General features: G+C 45.2%; 1 protein-coding gene across 5 annotated transcripts; it reads right to left on the bottom strand.

Moving 5' to 3' along the window:
- Window positions 1-1165: 1165 nt before the first annotated feature.
- On the bottom strand, window positions 1166-17394 carry CTC1 (CST telomere replication complex component 1). Of its 5 annotated transcripts, none has more exons than XM_088159039.1 (24): window positions 17349-17394; window positions 17129-17268; window positions 15401-15647; window positions 14324-14520; window positions 12566-12710; window positions 11886-12188; window positions 11584-11712; window positions 11050-11276; window positions 9397-9568; window positions 9111-9311; window positions 8752-8878; window positions 7719-7833; window positions 6926-7385; window positions 6509-6601; window positions 6081-6224; window positions 5725-5795; window positions 4852-4961; window positions 4352-4517; window positions 4047-4133; window positions 3803-3962; window positions 3260-3324; window positions 2854-3016; window positions 2588-2714; window positions 1166-1659 (listed from the first exon to the last, which is right to left on the bottom strand). In XM_088159039.1, exons 1-24 carry the CDS (start codon window positions 17367-17369, stop codon window positions 1499-1501), a joined length of 3831 nt encoding a protein of 1276 aa, XP_088015165.1. In that variant the 5' UTR covers window positions 17370-17394; the 3' UTR covers window positions 1166-1498. The 5 variants fall into 5 exon arrangements, with proteins under 5 accessions (XP_088015165.1, XP_088015167.1, XP_088015166.1 ...); XM_088159041.1 differs by having other exon boundaries at window positions 1166-1602; XM_088159040.1 differs by having other exon boundaries at window positions 6509-6598.
- Window positions 17395-19168: the final 1774 nt, after the last annotated feature.

Below are 19168 nucleotides of genomic sequence, written 5' to 3'. Positions count from 1 at the left end.
GGAAAAATTAAAAATAAGTACAGTATTGCTAAAATTTTAAAAGAGGTCATCTGGACGATTCTGGCATAAAAACAAGGTAAGGAAATTTTCAATTCTTTTAAGAATGGGACAGAAGAAGAGCAAAATTCAGGAAAAAGCCCCAAAGAAGCCCTTAAAGGCATGAGGGAATAAATTGCCTGAAATCCCTCATTATACTCAATTCGGCTGAATCTCTTTATTATCTATAACAACATCTAAAGTCCCTTATGAAGACTGATGATTGCATTTGTAATGTGAAATAAAAGAACAAATAAGTAGACACCAGACAGAAAACTAACATACAGTATGAGGAGGAAAAGGAGACTAGTAAGATACTACTGGAAGGTTCAAATTCAGAAGCAAAGTTATTAAACTCAGATAAAACAATAGAGCTTAATTTTCCCTTTTATTTTTAAGTGTTATCTGGTACTTCCTATCTGTTTCTGTCTGTTATTGTGTTATTCATGTTACAGGACTACTTTCAGGTATGCTTTTTAACCAGATTTGATCTTTGTCTTATCACTTATGGTCAACATTGTCCTCAGGCTGAGATAGTTTATTTTTGGTTGGTATTTTTTGGTTTATTTTCTTTCTAGAGGGTGGAGAGTAAGCTTTAGTAAAATCTTTTCTGTTTTGCAGAAAGCACCCACAGAAAATAAGGCTGTCACAGGAATATTTGCAGAATTCTGCTTTAAGCTATTTTGGCAACCTTTTAGGATGGAGTCCCAGAACTTTACTGAATGGTGGCATCTATCAGGTCTTGTGCCACTCAAACTTTGGTCTCAGAAGTGGACAGCAGGCCTTGAGAGGGAAGATACTTCACTCATGCTCAATAAACCCACTGCCTGTATCACAGCTCAGTGCCTGCCTCTTCTTAGCATCCCCACCTAGAGTTCAGGCTGCTGTTCATAAACTGCAAAACAATGCCCAAACAATCTAGTCATTTAGTACTGTGATGTAGTCTCTAAACAGCAGCTTGCTCACTTCCCTTCTCTTCCTGAAGAAGATGCTTTAAAAAGTGTAATTTTAATAATTTCAGTTAGGTTAAGAAGACCATACCCTGTGGGAACTGTGTAGTTTTGTTTAATGGTCACCATAATAGCAAGTAAACCTGAATACTAAAATAGATACTAAAACAGATACAGTGTTCTTTAAGTAATATTTTCATAGCTTTATTTAGTAGATACTACTACCACACAAAATGCACACACTGTCTGCCCTAGGCCCAAGGCAAGAGCTGTCACATAGGAAGCACTGAACATCTCTCTTCCAAAATGTAGCCCAGTATCACTGGTTGACAATGCCCCAGAGTGACCATTCAGGAAATCCACAACTCACAGCAGCTGCTTGACTGCACACTTCACCCTGTGCTCACAGGCTTGTTCTCCCACTGGAAAGGAGATTAAAAAAACTCCTGATCCCAGCAGGTATTTGCACAATTCTTCTCCCACTGGGAGAGATATTAAGCAGTGGCTCCTACTCAGCAGGAACTGGATGTCTTCCTCATCCTCTGGCTGTTCAGGTAGCGTAAGGCATCTTGTCCCACTTCCTCCACCTTCAGGCACAGCAGGCTCAGACGAGGCCCTACTTGTGACACAAACTCCATTTCACCACAGCGAAAATTCCGCAGCTGCAGGGGAGCTGCAGGGGAAGAATACAACAGGTAACAACTCGGTACAGGGCTCTGGCTCTGCTCTAGCCCACAGCTGCAGAAACTGCTGGGGGAGGAAAGGTCTTGCAGGAGCTGCTAAACCTCAAAGGACAGCATGATGAATGATTCCAGCATATAGGCAGATGAATGCATTTTGTCAGTACCCGTCTAAACTTGGAAGAAACAGACATTCTACACTGTGAAACGCTGTGACCTATGTGCTCACAGAGCTGATGCACTGAGTTTTGTACCCTCTATCAGTATCAGCAACCTGCCTTTACGGACAGTGTACATGACAGCCAGAAACAGTCTCCACTGCAGAGCATCATCCTCTGGTGAGCTTAGCAAATCAACCCCTGCAGCACCAGGACTCAAATTTAAGCACTAGGTACTTGTGCAAACAGTGTGAAGAATTGGTGTGAAGAATGTCCCCTTACCACAGCAACTGCATAGTTGTGGCAGCATGAGCTCGAACCTCAGCACTCATGAATTCAAAACACTTCAGTGTTGATTTCCAGGTGAGGATTTCCATGCCTACTATAGACCCTATATGCTGTTTAAAGTCAAAACCCACATGATTTGAGAGGTCTGCACAATAACTCTGGCTGATCAGATTCCTACCCCAGACGAAGACTGGGAGTCTTTCTCAAGTTAAACAATTTTCTGTTTCTATGTGAAGTAGAGAAATTAATGTATGTTGTTTTAGTGATTTCCATAATACTTTTTCTCTATTTCTATAGCCATGGATCTACTAAGACACAACTTAGTTCTGCACCACAGAAATCAAAATTCCAGGAAAATCCTTCAAAGATCTTGCTTTGTGGGTAGTGAAGGCACCTCTCCCTCCCCAGGCTGGTGAGATGCCTCCTCCCTTCCTTCCCACACTACGTATTAGAAAAGCCAGCAGTTCTTGCTTACCGGGATGCAGGATCTTGGAAGGCTTCCTGTCTAGGCTGAAATCCAGCAGGATAGGCCGACATATGAGAGGACTCCTGCACAGACTCCTTAGGTAACAAGCAACAAGATCCTCGAGTTCCTCTAGACACTGAGGAAGGAAAGAGTGTTGCCAGGGAGTGTTCAGAGGGAGGCAGGGAGGCTCTGGAACACCCAGAGCAAAGGGAAATCCTGTCCAGCCAAGACTTGAGCCCAGCAGACTGCAATTGCTGCTAGAATAACCCACTCACCACTGTTCCAGGAGCTTCCCCATGCTGAATGCACACACTGCCCCTGCTCTGTACACAGTTCTGCACAGCTTCCCACTCAAGAAGGCTCAGGCCCAGCACTGCTGCCACATGTTCATTCCTGCACAACACCACAGCTTCACCTGTTCCATCTTCTACCAGCACCCTGTGCAGACAGCAGGCAGGCTGGAATCAGAGGGAGGGCAGGACAGTGTGTGGCTCCCTCACAAGGGTCACACCCCAGACAACAGCTCTCACTAAACAGTTTGCTCACGTCTCAGATGTGATAAGTCCATCTTTGCTATTCTGTTCACATCCCATCCTTGATATGATATTTCCCCTCCTGTTTGTGGTGTAATTTTTCCCCTCCTCTCCACCTCTTCTTACACCCAATCCCCGCAGCACTTACCGTGCACTGGCTTGCCTCACTCCTGTTTGTGATGGACATGGAGGATTGTGTCGGGTGCACCTCCCCTGAAGAAAGAACAAAGTTACAGCTATGTATGGATGGTGTAAGTGAGAAAGGGAAGGGCCACTGCTTATTTTAACCCTTCCCTAATTAAGTATGCAAAGGTGTAAAGAATTTCACTGCATTTCCAATGAGTCTCCTGGGAGAAGTGTATATGGGGAGAAAAATCACCTGGTGCAAGGTGCTGATCCCCAATAGCAGTGAACATGAGAAGAGCAGAACATTAACAGAGTAGGACTGTCCTCTTCAACGTCCTCACTTCACCCCCAGTCCTATCTGCCCGCCTGCCTGGCATCAGATACATACTTCTAATCAGCTATCACCTTGGTCTCTTTCTAATATGCAAGTCCTTCTCAGACACTGGAAAAGAGGGTTTGCAAGTGAGATAGGAACTCTCATTTCTTCTACATGGTAGCAAAGGATGTGTGAGAGTAAAAAATCCACAAGACCTCTCACAAATTATGTTTACGGAAGCTTGAATACCTCTTTAAAGATGCAGCTGCAAAGTGAGCAAATCCACTGCAGGCACACAGTCAGTACACAGGACAAGTGGCATAAAATCCGAGCCTGGGCCAGGTTTTGCAGCTGAGGTCTCAAGCTGGATAGAAACACTAGTGAAGGGGATGAGGCTTCTCCTGCATTACTAGAAGAAATAGGAATTTGAGAAGTTTGGAACACAGAAGCCTTTCTAGGGACACAGTAACATGAGCCCAGACCCAACACTTACCTGGAAGGAAAAAGTAGGTGAGAAGCTGGCAGAGATACAATGCTCACACAGCTGGAGGTAATGTATGTGCAATAAACATTATGGAATCTGCAATATGAAAGAGCAGATGTCAGAAAGAGCTCACAGAAACCAAGCACTCAAGTTTTTTTGGGATGGCTGGGCTGATCTTCATTTGTAACATGGTAGGAAAATAATTTATGGTATTGGGAGACGTGAAGCTTTAGACAAGGGATGAGGGAAGTCCACAGATTAAGAGATGGTTTCAAAGACAGTATGAGAGATCAGGGCTCTAAAGACAGAAGCACCTTGAGATCTTGCGTTCCAAGTTCTGGAAGAGGAGCTTGGCTCCAGGTAGCAAACCCCAGAGATGCTGCAGATAGGTGGCAGTAATGTAAATGTCCATCACAACAGGGGAGCCTGGAGTAGCTGACACGCTGAGCTTCACGCTGTGATCCCTGGACAGCAGAGTCCCTGAGGAGGCACAGAACCACACAAACCATGAGCTCACTCACACAGGCAGCATGGCTGTCACTGAGCTGGGCCTGCTAGATGGGTAAAAACCTCCCATCACAATGAGGCTATCACTGTTTCACCTCCCAGGTTTTCTGAACACTACATTCCCATTCCCATCTCCACATACACAGTGTGCAGTTTCCAAGCCCTTTGACATGCAACAGGATGCAACATCCTGGCATACTTCCACTATTCCCAGACACAGCAGCACAGTTAGCAAAGTGCATTGGCTCTGAAACAGAAAGAAACAAGAACCAATTTGTTGCTTCTCAACAGGCTGCCACAATCTTACCTTTCTGCTTTGGAAGGCCAAGGATCACAGGTGGCTTCTCATTCTTGGGAGAGGCACACAAGGTCCTCTCCATGATCTCACCACAGAAAGAAACAAGGGAACCTGTGAAACTGAGAGCAGACCAGGATTTTTGTCCTGCCTGAAAACAAAGGGAGTGAAGAAGGCCTAACTTCAAGATTGCCACAAAGTAGAGCACTGTTGGTTAAGCCCAGTTTCTGGGGAACCTTCCCCTGAGCATCTGAGCTACTGGATTGAGGGTAGCCTACCCCTCCCAGGGACAAGGGACCCTTTACCTCGCTTTCTGCTGCTTCAGGCTCAGCAGTGATGATGAAGGGTGAGGCATTACAGCCTTCCTATCTGCTAAACTCCTAATTGTTTTTCTGAATTAGAGGAAGAAGCCAAGCAAAGAAAACAGTTTTTCATAAAGCACTGGTGAAAAATCCAGTGTACATCCATCTCACCCTGGACTGAATATGCTTTGAACAGAAAGGCTTCTAACCTTAATATTTATTTGAGCAAGGTATACTAAAATAATATAAAACAAAACAAAAAAACCCTTTACATTCAGTCTGATTTTCCCTGCTGTGCTTGTTTCCACTTCTGACAGGAATTTGGCAGACACCTTTGGGACTTAGTCCACACCAGCAGTAGCTGAACCATTTTCTAGACACCATTTTGCAGTTTTGTCACCTACAACCCCTTTATCTTCAATAATCTGGATGGGAGAAGTCTGAACTAATTGCACACAGATTTTCCAAACCATATTCCTAGGATGGATATTTAATCGCGATTTAATATAGCACTTCCCAATAAAATTACCACAGAGCCACTCCCTAAGACACAGCGGCTTGTAATTTGGGGCAACCAACGTACCTGCTGCTAAGCACTTCTGGGATGGAGGCAGTTCTCTGGTCCATGCCTGTCAGCACTGACATGGCTGCCAGCTAGAAGTGAGGGAGACACAGCCTCAGAGGGGTTGCAGTTTACAGGCATCCCAGCCAGAGCAGAAAAGACAAGCTCTGCATGCTCAGAGCTAGGTCAAGCAACTCATTCTTCCTCTCCAGATGAATTCTGAAGCAGGAAAATGTGAAGCTCAGCAGCAGCCTCTGATGGAACTTAGCGCAGAACAGTCTCATCAACAAGATACTCTGTAGTGATAATTTTCTAGCTAGTTCTGGAGAGATGTACAAGGAGCCTGTGGAAGCCCTGTGAAATAAGGCACTGCATACCTGGCGCTCAGGCAGACAGGAGATCCAGGTCTCATGCTGTAAGTGCCAGCTATCTTGGACAGGCAGGCACAGTGGGCAGGAGGACCTGCTCAGGAATGTTGCTGGCACGGGTGGAAAAGAGAGCTTGTCAAACACTTCCAAGTCCTGAGGTAAGAGTGATATGGCAAGATAAAAAATTATTAGAAAGGAGATAAAAGTTATATAGGGAAAAAATGAAGAACAATGGTTTACAGAACAATAACAAAAAAATCCCACTGAACTCAGAGCTCTGAGAATTTTAATCAAACACCAAACGAAATCAGTTTCTTGGAAAGACAGAAGGAAATTCCAAACCTCAAAAACAGCTTAGTCACCCTCTGACTCCTTTGACTCCCACATGCAGTTCAGCAAAAGCGTCCAAGAGTACAGCACGAAAACTTCTCTCTTACCGAGCAGCAGGGCACAATGAAGCGATACAGTCCATCCATGTGCAGGAATGGAAACCATTGCAGAGACTTCCCCATAAAGAGCAGTAGTGCCTGCTGGGGGAAGGGACAAGAGAGAGAGAGACAGTGATGAGAACTGTTAGGTATGGAATGAAAAATACAGTAAAAAGAGAGCAAGACCAGCCCAGAGGATGTCTTGATTGAGAAGTAAGGTTAGCACCACCAAGAGCAAGAGAAGGCAGATGCAGTTACAAGAAGGTGACAGAGAAGAGATGAAACTTGCTTGGGGTGCCAAGAAGGAATTTGCCAGCACAAACACACAACTGTACCTAACAAAACACAAAAAATACTTTCCCCATTGATACTAAATTACCACATAGGCTCCCAAACTTATCAAACCACACCCCAAAGCTGCCTCACTTCTTGCTGTATCACATCCTCTTTTCCATCACAGCCAGTCTCCTCCAGCTCTGATAGAGTCCCAATTTCTCTGGGGTGGCTCCAGAGCCGTGGTCTGCCCAGCCACAGCACCGTGGCTTGGAAACAGCGCTGCAGCTCCTTTGCTTCCTTTGGTTCTTCTGTGGGCAGTTGGTAATTGCGTGACATGAGACCCTCCTTCTGGGTAACCAAAAACAGGTGAGATACACAGCTCATTGTCCTGGTGCTGCTCTGGCCCCCCTGACAGTTCTCATCTCTGCCAGTATCTGCCTTGGGATCCTCCAATTTCAGCATTTTTGCCTCTGGGGTTTCCAGCTCAGATGTGCTGCCATCTTTCTTCTTCCTCAAAGAGGAGCTGCTTCCAGTCCTAAGGCTTTTCTGGATTTGTCCTTCAGCAGCATGGAGAACCTGAACATCCTCAAAGTAAAACTGCACATAGACACTGAAATGACAAATGGTAACAGTGAAATTTCCTGTTCCTGACATGTGGCTGTCCAAAACAAATGCTTATCTGGGAAGAACACATCTGGTGAGCACCCCACAGGTACTCAGCAGGAGCAGTGGGAAAGAGTGGAGGGCAGCTCCCAGGCTGCACATACTCTGAACAAAAGGGAGATGTGGCTTTGTTGCTGAGAAAGAGCTCATTTTATGCAAATAGCAAAGAACAGTTGCTTTGGCACTGAAATGCTATGTTGGTAAGAAGGCTTACTATAGTCCAAAATACTCATGGAACTGGAAGTGATGATTTACCTGCACACTGAATAAAGGGACTCACCTAGTTTTTTTCTCTCTCACATGCTCCAGATTTTCTAGGTGTTTCCAGGAGGGAAAATCAGTCTTAAGGAATCTCTCCACTACAAGCTGGTAGTTTTCCACCTGCAAGAGTGATCCTGCCAACACATCAGAGAAAAGAGCTGAGCTAAATAAAAAGAGAACATAGAACCAGTAAGGTCAATATCCTCATTTTAGAGTCACGAGGTCAGGCAGTGACAGTTCAGCATCTCCACACAAGGTCTCTTCTTCCGTGTTTTGGAGATGGAAGGCAGAAGAGCAAAAGCTCAGCACTCAAATAGTTTAGTGGGTGTTGGGGGTTGAATTTTTCCCTTTTCTTTCTGTGGAATTTCTCCCGTTGTTATGCTAAGTATTTGTGGCTACACTTTAGTAACTATAATGTTCTCTCGAAGGGGGATGGGTAGATGGGGGGAAACCGGAAAAGGAAAGGTGGGACAGGGGTCTGGAGCGGGCTCTCTCGCTCTCACTTCGCTTGTGGAGTGAAAGGAGGACGGCCCGTGCTCCGATCTAGCATCTTCCCCGCCATCCCAGCGCCGGGATCCACGCTCCCTGCTGTCAGACATCGCACTGCTGCTCTCCCACTTCATCCTACTACCTCCGGACACTGTGCCGAGCACCACGACCGACACCGTGAGGGGGGAGCGGCTCCTCCATCCCTCTCACCCCTGGGCCGCTGCCGCCATCACCCAGCCCCTTCAGCTGCGCGGGACCTGCCCTGCCCACAGCACCGGGAACTGAGCACAGGGAGAGGGAGCCTGCGGCTCAAAGGGACTGGAACTGAGCTATACTGTTCTGTTTTGTTGTCAATTTTTATAGCTGTTGTTGTTTCTGCTGTTTTGCCTTGTTAGATATCAGTAAAGAACTGTTATTCCTATCCCCATATCTCCTGCCTGACAGCTTCTGATTTAAAACTATAATAATTAGAAGGGAGGGGGTTGCACTCTGCATCTCAGGAAAGGGGTTCTCGCCTTTCCTTAGAAAATACCTGTCTTTCAAACCAAGACAGTGGGACATACCTATGAGAGCAGTCTGGGCAAAGGGCCTACCATCCTTATGGGAGATCACACAGGGAAGTGTGCTGCTCTTGTCCCGCAGCTGCAGGGAACTGCTCCTGGAGGAGACCCTCAGCACACCCAGGAGTATCTACAACAGAAAGGAAGCTGCAAAGAGTATCATACAACTCTGATCTTTGAAAGCCATAAATCAAAGTGTTTGTAGCAGCAGCTCAAATTCAGTCTGTTTTCAACATGCCACAGTGAGAAAAGCAGTGTTACTCCCTAACAGGAGGAAGAGCCATACAGGACAAGGTGCTGGAAGGCATGGTGAGAACCAGGGGTTCTCAAGGCACAGACAGGAAAGAGAATGAGGCACTTACCACTCGAGGCTGGAAACTTTCTGCTGAGAATGTGCAGTAGGACCAGGCCAGTCTGCGATTCAGCTCCTGGGTGCCCATATGCTGTGCCTCCAAGGGGGAAAGCAACTGTGATGGACTGAAGCCTTCCCAGTTCTTCTGTTCTGCCACACGGCAAACTGCAGACAAAGATGGGGCCTGGCATGGAGGGTCCAGAGTCAAATACTTTGAACAAAAGAGAGAAAGAACGAATTAGCTGAGTTTCTTCTCATCAGGCAAATAGGAAAGAGCTCAAAGAACATCTACTCACTTTCTGCAGAGGACACTGGTGTATTTTTGATAAAATTTCTTTATAAATATCTCTTGCTTCCTCTCTGTCTGGCACCATAGCTTGCAGAAGGGGGACAAGGAACTTTTCAGCAGCTCCAGGGTTTTGGTGCATAGAGCTAAGCAGCCGATGGTGCCCAAAGAAACAAGAGAACCTGAAAAAAAGTTACGACCATTAAAAACAAAAGCAGTCCTTGCATTTTAGTGAATCTTGCATCTTAGTCAGGGACTCCTGCTTGTTTTGAGTATAGGACAAGAAACTAAAGAGATCACAAAAATCATGAAGTGATTAAAAAATAGAGTATTTAAGGCTGATGCAAATTATGTTGGGCAGACAAGGAACAGGAAAATCCACAGAAATGAACAGACTAGCAAAATTTCAAAACTCAAATGGCCAGAAAAACAAATGGCATGAAGATAATCTCCCTCTAAGCCACACAAATGGATCTCCATGCATTTTGGCCAGGCTTGACACAATTACTCATGTTAGGTACACTTGGCTTTCTTTCACAGAATGCAAAAATTCACAAGTCAGAAACAACTACAGACTATTCTTATTCCAGTATTTTCCTCATGTAGAATTTCATAAGTTTAGCTTACTGCTTTTGAATGGCTGAAAGTGATCACATTGCCAGCCAAAATATGACAGAAAGTGAACTCAAATGAAAAGAGATAGCACTCACTGGAACAATTTTTAAGCAGTACCAGGACGAACCATCACATTTAAAGAAAGTGGAAAAGATAATAAAACCTGAAACTTATAGCTAGCATAATTCCCAAGGCAAAACTGAAGCTGTTTTTTTGGTAGCTTGTCAAAATTCCACATTGCCAGTAAAGCACAGGAACACTGACCATTCTATAAACTGCTACTTGACTGAGAGCAAAATGTATATACTTTAAAGACCAAGGCAGAAGTGATCAGCCATAACTGCTTCAGAACAAACACAAATATTTTCCGTAACAGAAGTCAGAAGTAAATCCAGAAACTGACCCACAGCTATCCTGCTAACAGAGTGCAGGAGAGAGCAGGAAGCCATCTTGAAGACTCGGAGGTAAGCATGAGTGGGAAAATCTGACAAGACAGAGATTCTCAAACAAATCATCTCACTCCTGGCAACACTCAGAATATCTCAAAGTCATATGCTGAGCAGCTGCTCCTGCTTCTGTACACAGGCAGGACACAAGAGCCATTATATCAGTTGTGATCTAGTTGTAGCACCAGTTTCCAGCTTCAGCCTCAGCACCCATCTTGATCTGCCAAGCAAACCACATTGACAGGCAGACACCCCTACGGTGCTTGTGTATTTCAGGACAAAGCATTCCAGGCAGGATTATATGAGTAGAATTCTCTGAAGCACTGCAGCTTCCCAAGACCATTACTTCACCTGCACTTGATAAATGAAACGGCTTTTCTCATAAGAGCAACTACAAGGTAACAAGCAACTGAACACGATGTGAAGTCTGGATAAATGGCTTACTTAGGCCAATAAACCAGAAGCAATAGCTGCTTGTAGTATCGAAGCACAATTTTGTAAGTAGCAATTTGTAAGTAATTTTGTGATCCTTTGGTCTGGAAGACACCCAGGTAATCTACAAAACACATTTAAGTATAGCCCGACTTCAGAATTGTCCTCACCTCTCCTCAAATGTCTCCAGGAGGCTCACCAGCCAGAGGTACAGTGGCATTCCAAGATTGAAGCGGAAGAGCAGCTGTAAGCAGAGATTTCCTGAAGAGGCCAGTGGTTGGTAGGGGGTACTGAGCCTTGAAAAACTCCTCAGCACAACCGTGCTGCTCAGGCAAGCACTGAGTACAGTGAAAGGGAAGGACACCAGAGGCTTCTGCAGGAGGTGGACATCAATGAGCTGGGATACATAGACACAGAGTGTAAGAGAAGTCTGCCACCAGAGCTGTTACCCCACCTTAAATCCTTTCTCTACTGGATTGTCTAAAATCAGGCTGAGGCACTGAGCACAGTTTGGGGAGGAATCAGATAATAATCAACTCTCATGACTGAGTCTAGGCTTTAAAATCTCCAGTTTTATTCCAGATACTTGCTGAAATAATTTTCATGTTCCTGTAGGTTTCTGTTGACCTACACACTCATAATCCATCCTCAGGGCCTGAGCCTTTTCCACTAAATACTTCATGACCTTGCAAATCTCAACTTACTTCCACACAGGCTCCCGGTCGGAGTCCCCGTGCAGAGTTCAGCAGTGGCTGATAAGCAAGGCACAAGCAGACTTGGTTATCCAGTAAAAACAGACCAGCTTGCACATTGAGTATTTTGGTGATAAATCCCTAAACAGAAAGCAAACAGAAAGTAAGAGGACTATAGAGAGTCCCAAAATATAAGAGACTAACGGGCCTGAGCAGTAAGAAAACAAACTCATGATGAAAATAATGCTCCTTGCAGGCCAGAAGCTGAAAGCCCAGTGCATGAGTGGGTAAAGGCTAAGCCTATGAATCCTTACCACATAGGAGATGATCTTGGACTCTTTAGTTGGTCTTGGCCTCTCTTCTACAGCCCTCAGCTGCAAGGAGCAACTGAGCTGTTCAGCAGTCTCCAGGGAAGAAGACTGAGTGGATTCTCCTGGCCAAGCACTGTTCAGTGGCTGCTCCCTCACCTGCTCTGCACAGTAGGGCAGAAGGCAGGAAGAAACACTGGTGACGAACATTGTTTGTCCAGATTTCTTCAGGCGGGACATACTCAGGCCTGTGATTGTGTACCTGTGACCTAACTGGAAGACACGATGCCATAACAGCTGGCTGGGTTTCTAGAGCAGAGAAACCAAAAGCAACATCAACATCAATTCCAGTGAAAAAAATTCTTCCCGACCCAAATAATCCCACCCAAAAAACCCTTTTCCACCCAGAGGATTTTCTCACACTTTTATAGCAAAAGGGCTGTATCTGCAAGACATTCAGGGGCACTGCAACTGCATGAGGGAGAAGGATTGTATTTCTTCAAAGCACAGAACTAGACTTCTTACATACCAAGACTATCGTACATTGAGCGCAATTAAAAACACACCACTTGTAAAACGAAGAATAAATCAAATTGGGAAATCAATGACAAGCTTCAAAAAATTAATCAGCTAGCACATATACAGATCCAGACAGCGAATTTGTGAGCAAAATTCCAAGGACTTACTTGCACCAGCACAGGGACACAAACAGCGGAGGCAAAGCACTTCAGAAACAGAAAGAAAAATGTCTTGTGGTGAACACAGAGGAGAGGCCCGAGTCTGGTCAATTCCCCTGCTACAGTAAGATTTGATCTTTTCTTACATGGAATCCTAGAAGGCAATTTAAGAGGCAACTGTAATCCAGAGATGAAAAGAAGCTCAAAAGTACCCAAAAGCAAAATAAACAAATATGCAGCATGTATTTGCTGGGAATTAGGGATCAAGCAAAGTAATATGGTCAATCTCTCAGAGAGGTTTTCAAAACAACATTTGGCTACAGAAGTTGTATTTTACCTTTTCTATACTAAATCCCTTTGACATTTTAGTATTTGAAGACAGAAGGAACAGAAGAACAAATTCACACACTCCATGACAACAGTCAGGTTATGAAAAGCTTTATCACAAACAAGAAACTATTGTTGGCCTAAAAGAGAAGAAAAAAGTCACAAGCAATTCTTCTGCAGAAAATGGAACTCGGATTTGTAGGTCCACGGAACATGACACTGTGGAAGCCTATAAACAAGAGGCCTGAAAGCAACAATGAAGTATTTCTAAAAAACTTGACACAGAGTGAAAGAGCAGCAAAACTGAAAGCAGATGAGAGGTGAGAGAGATGATATTTCTTGAATCAATCCTGTTTGATTTTTCAAACCTACGTTTCAAAATATTAAAAAAAAAAAGTAATTTCATAAAAATTTATGTTGGTAATTTTCATTTAGCTCCTACTGGACTTGAATATAACCATCCCACTTACTCTGAACAAAACCATTATTGATTCCAAAACATCTAAACAATTATCTAACTTTATTACTTTAAAAAAACCCCAACCAGTAGTAGACACACAATAGTACAAGCACCTCACTGTAACATTTTTTGTTGTAACATGGAAAATTGGTCAGGTATCAGTCAATAACAAAGGCGCTTTATGTTAAAAGCCTGAGAACACATACTGAAATATGGAAATAGTTTTCTTGTTTAGAAAGGTCCCTTGAGCTAAATCAAACACTTAAGCTTAAAATTACTTTCTTAGAAGCAGATAAACCAAATCAAAAGATAACAAAAAAACCCCTAAAGCATCACGATCAATGACATTTTATTGCAATTAAATTACACCAAGAATTCTCTACTCAAGAAGATAAAACAGGATCTACTGCGACTTATAAACTTAGTAAGATTTTCAATTCCATTTCATTTTCACATACTGTAAACTAAACTAAAGCACACTTTACCAAAAGCACTTACTTTTACTTACTTTTTACTTACTAAAGCACTTACTTTTACCAGTTGACATTTCACTGGCACTTTTTAAGTTTAATAAGAACTTGACTAGTGGCACATACATCATAATACAATACAGGATTACTGATTACTTTCAATTATACTTCCGGTTCACTGGAGGTTAAAAAAAAAAAAAAAAAAAAAGCTGTGCTAATCAAAAGAATGAATTGAATCAACACTGTTCTAATATTCTTTCTATAATTTCAATTACATCTAGAAATACTTAAAATTTGTCTTATTTTTTTCAAATTACAGAATAAAAACTTCCAATAAACTCCTGGGAAACAGATGATTAAAGAAAAGTGGCTTTGTTGTATAACTTTTACTTCCACCCTCGCTGCTATGCTTCCACATGTGGCAGAAATAGAATTTGTCTCTTTCTAAGCCAAGTGCTCTTCATGTCACCTGCCAAGCCAGAGCAACAGTTGGGCACAGCAGGTGTTTACCTGGAGGTAAGCAGTAGCTCAGCTGACGTTGGGGAGGTGACTGGAACACTGTAAAGTACTTCCTTGGGGGCATTTACTGGCACTGGATCTGCCAGGATTTCCAAGTAGCCTGATGCACTCTGGTCTGTCTGTGGTATATATGACCAGCTTGGGAAGACAAACAGTGACTCCAGCCACTCCAGTTCAAAGTGCAAGAGCTAAACCAAAAGATAACGAGATTGAAGCTTGAGATGAGTTTCAGTTTCTTTTCTCAGCACTACTTACAATGTTCATTATCAATACACCCTTGCATCTGCATCACGAACTCCTGTCCTACTGCTGGGCTTCATCACTAAATGAGAGCAGTTTCCTGCCCACTCTCTTACCTTGCACTGAGAACTTCTGTCCTTCCAGATGCAAATCTGGATCCGACTTGCTGAACCCTACAGCTAGCACTTCTTGGTTATAGTCACAACCTCACAGAAAGGTGATAATTAATTCACTTCAAGGCTTAGTTATTTTCAGACTGTTTTTCTAGAATTCTTGCCTGCTTTCTTTTGCCCCTGTGTTTTCAGCTACAAGTTCTTACCAATACAACTTTTTCCTAGACTTTGTCTCCTTGGAAAGTACAACTTCAGTGCTCTGTCATCACCACTCTAGAGGTTATTTGTTATCTCGACTCACTTGCAATTACCTTTAGGAGGCTTTTAAGTCAACTGTCATGCAAGCTATTATTTCCTGAATGTATGTCATCAATGCATCACTGAACACACAGTATAACTCTCCAGAAAGTTATTTCTGCTCCACTAGTTGGAATTCAGCAAAGAGTGGGAAGGTCTCCCAGGCCATCTTGTACTGTGGTGAATTTAACAGAACTGTCTCTTTTTTTCACATCAGTACATTCAGTATTTCTTCTCCTAGCAATGGCACATTTCACATGTTCTGTGAAATGGATGTGAGCTTGCTGTTTCCCTGCCTGTTACAGAGACATGTTATTTCCTTCACTAGACTCTGGCAGAACACCTGAAGCCCCTGGTGGTTTGTGACACTGCCCCAGAAGTGGGAATAAGCACAGAATCTGTCAGATTGAGGACATACCTCACATGGAATTACCCCAGTACAGTCCTTCACGTATAGGCAACCATCTACCAGCTTTTCTTTGTTTTCTTGCCTTCCATCTGCTAAATAGCCAACCAGGATCAAGTAAGTCCTTGGCAAAGTGTTCTGCATGGGTAAAGCACCTTGTCCTTGATGAGACCATTCCTTAAATTCATTAGTACTCCAGCTCAGGTGGCTGCAGCATGGTATGTGCTGCTGATGCTGTAGGTCAGAGATGGAGACGAAACTGGAAAAAAAAAGCAAGAAAAAAAGCACAAGAATATAGCAGGATGTGTGAAGAACTCAGTTTGCAAAGAACCCTAATATCAACACTGAAAGAGCCAACACAAACTGTTATCCAGCCTGATTTTGGTACTGGTTTCCAGTGAGCTTCACTGACACTTTTAGGTTGTGAAACTGGAGCTCTATTCACAATATCCACTTGCTCAGTAGCAGAACATAATCAAATTCAACGGGTGTGAATTCGAGGAGTTTCACTTGATTAGTCAGGGATCAAAAGTTCAAAGCAGGAAACTAGTGCAGATCAGTGATGGATCTGAATCAGCAATAAATAGTAATCAGATATAGAAAAATTAATCAGAAGACATAAATTTATGCAGGTACTTATGCTGTGCATTTTGCAGGAAAATGAACAGGGGATTAGTTGAAAATTCCATTAGCTGAAACTTCTCCATCTTCAGAAACAGAGCACCACCAGGAATGATATGGCACCTATGACATACAAAAGCACAGTGCTGCTCATGTTTTTGTCAAATGTACTGAGTGTTTTTTGAGAGAAACCAGAACTACAGCAGGACACTGGCTCATGGTTATCACATACAGAAGCAAACAGACTCTCTCCTCATGCTCCAGAACTTGGTGGGTAGCTGAGGATGTAGCACACTGCTCATAAACAGACCACAGGCCTCACAGGAGAGAAATACCAAGTACCTTCAACTCTTCTTTATAGATTCTCCTGAATATAAACCAAAGTCTAGTTTAAATGTCATAAAATACACAGGAAAAAATACGGCTTAAATGAGATAGGTTTAGCTGGTGTGAAAGATTAACCACCTACATTTATAATTATTAAAAGTTAAAAGTCACAAATACCTAATCAATTCCAGTTGACCTTTTCTCCCTCAATTGGGCATGTCAGAGATTTTAATTCTCCCAGAATTTGGAACAAGAAACAGATCCAGACAAGCCAAACTTTCCAATATGGATATCTCTCAATAAGCTGCATGTTTTTCATGATGGTGAGCACCCAAAAGCCTTTTATCAACTAAAATATGGACAATGTTATCCTAGATTCCCCTTTTTTAAGAGTGCACACTCGAACGCTGAGCTCAGCTGGCCAACAGGTAGGCAGACCGTGCCCAGGAACATCTTCCTGTGCGGACCAGAAGGGTCCAACCGGGAAGCTGCCGTGCAAACGCTGTACAGGGCGGCAGCTCCCCTCGGCGAGATGCCGCGCTTTGGTTACGCGTTCTACCTACTGCAGACAGGCGGATACAGGGCTTAATCACATCGCAAGGGCGGCCGGGGGCGTGCCGAGGCCAAAGAAACGCGTGCGGTTACCCCTGTTCGACAACATCCCTCCCACAGCCGACAACCCAGGCGGGCATCGCGCAGTAACAAGTCCCGCCGAGCTCCCGGGAGGGCCGCGCGTGGGCATTGGAACCCACCTCGCCCCGTGCCGTCCCGTCCCCTCCTCCCGGCTGTCACCTGTAGCCAAGCGGCAGCGTCCCGCCGCCCGCGCTCCGCAGGCATCGCAGCACCGCCTCCAACGTTGCTGGCTCCTGCCCGTACGGCCCCGGAAGCGCCCGGAGAACGAAGTCCCGAGCCGCCCGTAGCCAGCACTGCTCCTGCGGGGGGAAAGGAGAGAAGCGGGGGTCTCAGCGGAGGGCGGCGGAGAGGGTGCGGAGCCCTCGGGCCCTTTACTCACCGCCGCGCCGGGCGCCGCCATGACAGCCCGCGCGGGTCGCGCCGTTGCCGCGGCGACGCGGCGGGGGGAAGCGCGCAGGAGCCGCCAGGAGCGCCGCGCACGCGCCTAGCTCCGTCCCCTCCTTGCCCTCCGTCCAATCGCCGCCGCCGCCGCTCCCCGGCTGTTCCCGCCCTTTCCGCGCGGAGCCTGAGGAAGGGCTCCGGGACGGTGTGGGATGGCGCTGGGCCGCTGCCAGGCGCCCACCGGTGCCACTCTACCGCTCCCTTCCGCAAGTGGGCAGGGGAGAGAGAATAAAGCGAAAGGTTCACGGGTTGAGACAGGGACGGGGGGAGATCACAAATCGATTACCGCCACCGCCAAAGCAGGCTGAACTTGGGGATAATAATTGAATAAAATCAGGGCAGGATAATGAGAAGTAAAATAAATCTTAAAAGCACCTTTCCTCTTCCGACCCTTCCGCCCCTCAGCGGCGCAGGGAGAGGGAATTGAGATTACGTTTAGTTCATCACACGTCGTTTCTGCCACTGCTCTGGGAGAGAGGGGGTCTTTCCCCTGCTCTAGCAGGTCCCTCCCACCGTCTTCTCCAAGGTGAACGTTTATCTCGGGCAACAGTTCTTCAGAGCTTTTAAAACATGACCTACTCTTCCACGGGGTGCATGCACTCCTTCAGGAACAGCCTGCTCCAGCGTGAGTCCCGAGAGTCACAAGTTTTACTAGGGAACCTGCTCCGGTGTGGGCTCCTTTCTCCACGGGTCTGCAGGTCCCTGGCAGGAGCCTGCTCCAGCACAGGCTTCCCACGGAGTCAAAGTCTTCTTTCGAGTATCCACTTGTTCCAGCATGGGGCTCCTCCATGGGTTTCAAGTGGATCTCTGCATCGCCATGGACCTCCATGGTCTTCATCATGACTGCAGGGGAATCACAGCTCTGGTGCCTGGAGCACCTTCTCCTTCGTCTCCACTCACCTTGGTGTCTGCGAAGTTGTTCCTCTCACATGTTCTCACTCTGCCCTTCTCTGGTTGCAATTACATCTATGTAATAATTTTTTTTCATTCCTAAAAATGTTATCACGGAGACATTGCCACCATTTCTGATGGGCTTGGACTTGACTAGCGGTGCATCAGTCTTGGAGCAGCTGGCAGTGGCTCTGACAGACAACTGAGAAGTTTCTGGCAGCTTCTCACAGAAGCCACCCCTGCTGTCCCTCCGCTACTAAAACCTGGTTGTGCAAACCCAATACAGCTCTGAAGGCTGAGAGTAAAGCCGTTGGGGTGTCAGACGACCTGCAAGTCACTGGCTGTGTGACAGGAGGGTGAGCTCAGTCCCTCTAGGCCTTCGCCCGTAGCCACAGGACCTTAGGAAGCCCTGGACACCTGGCAGGCTGCAGGGAGGTAGCAGGGATGGAGGGAGGCCTGGACCTGGAGTTCTGGTGAAAGCTGGGAAGTGGATGTGCATTGGTGCGTTTGACATTATGTAAATGTCAAACGTGCAGTGTGCTGTAAAACGTCCCTCCCCGAACTTGGGAGGAGTCAAATGTGAAAGTTCACAGGGATTTTTCTGACATTTATGTGGTTCTAAAGAAACGGGGCTGTTTTTTGCCTTTTCTTAATTTCTTTCTTTTTTTTTTTTTTGTGAAGGCTGAAGCTCCATGACATGACAGCAAGTGCTAAACCTGAAACAGCTCATTAAAAACATTATTTCCTCCTTCACAGAATGTGTGCCAGAATTTTCCCTTTAGGGGCTAACTTTGTATTGCCCTCATTCGAGGCAAGGAAATGAACGAGACAAAATTTTTTCCACCTCTATCCCCAGAGATGGTTGCA

Source organism: Sturnus vulgaris, chromosome 2 (genome assembly GCF_052056855.1).
Source record: "Sturnus vulgaris isolate bStuVul1 chromosome 2, bStuVul1.hap1, whole genome shotgun sequence".
Classification (NCBI taxonomy): domain Eukaryota; kingdom Metazoa; phylum Chordata; class Aves; order Passeriformes; family Sturnidae; genus Sturnus; species Sturnus vulgaris.
The sequence above is the reverse complement of the archived record's forward strand: the minus strand, read 5'-3'. Positions and strand labels throughout refer to the sequence as shown.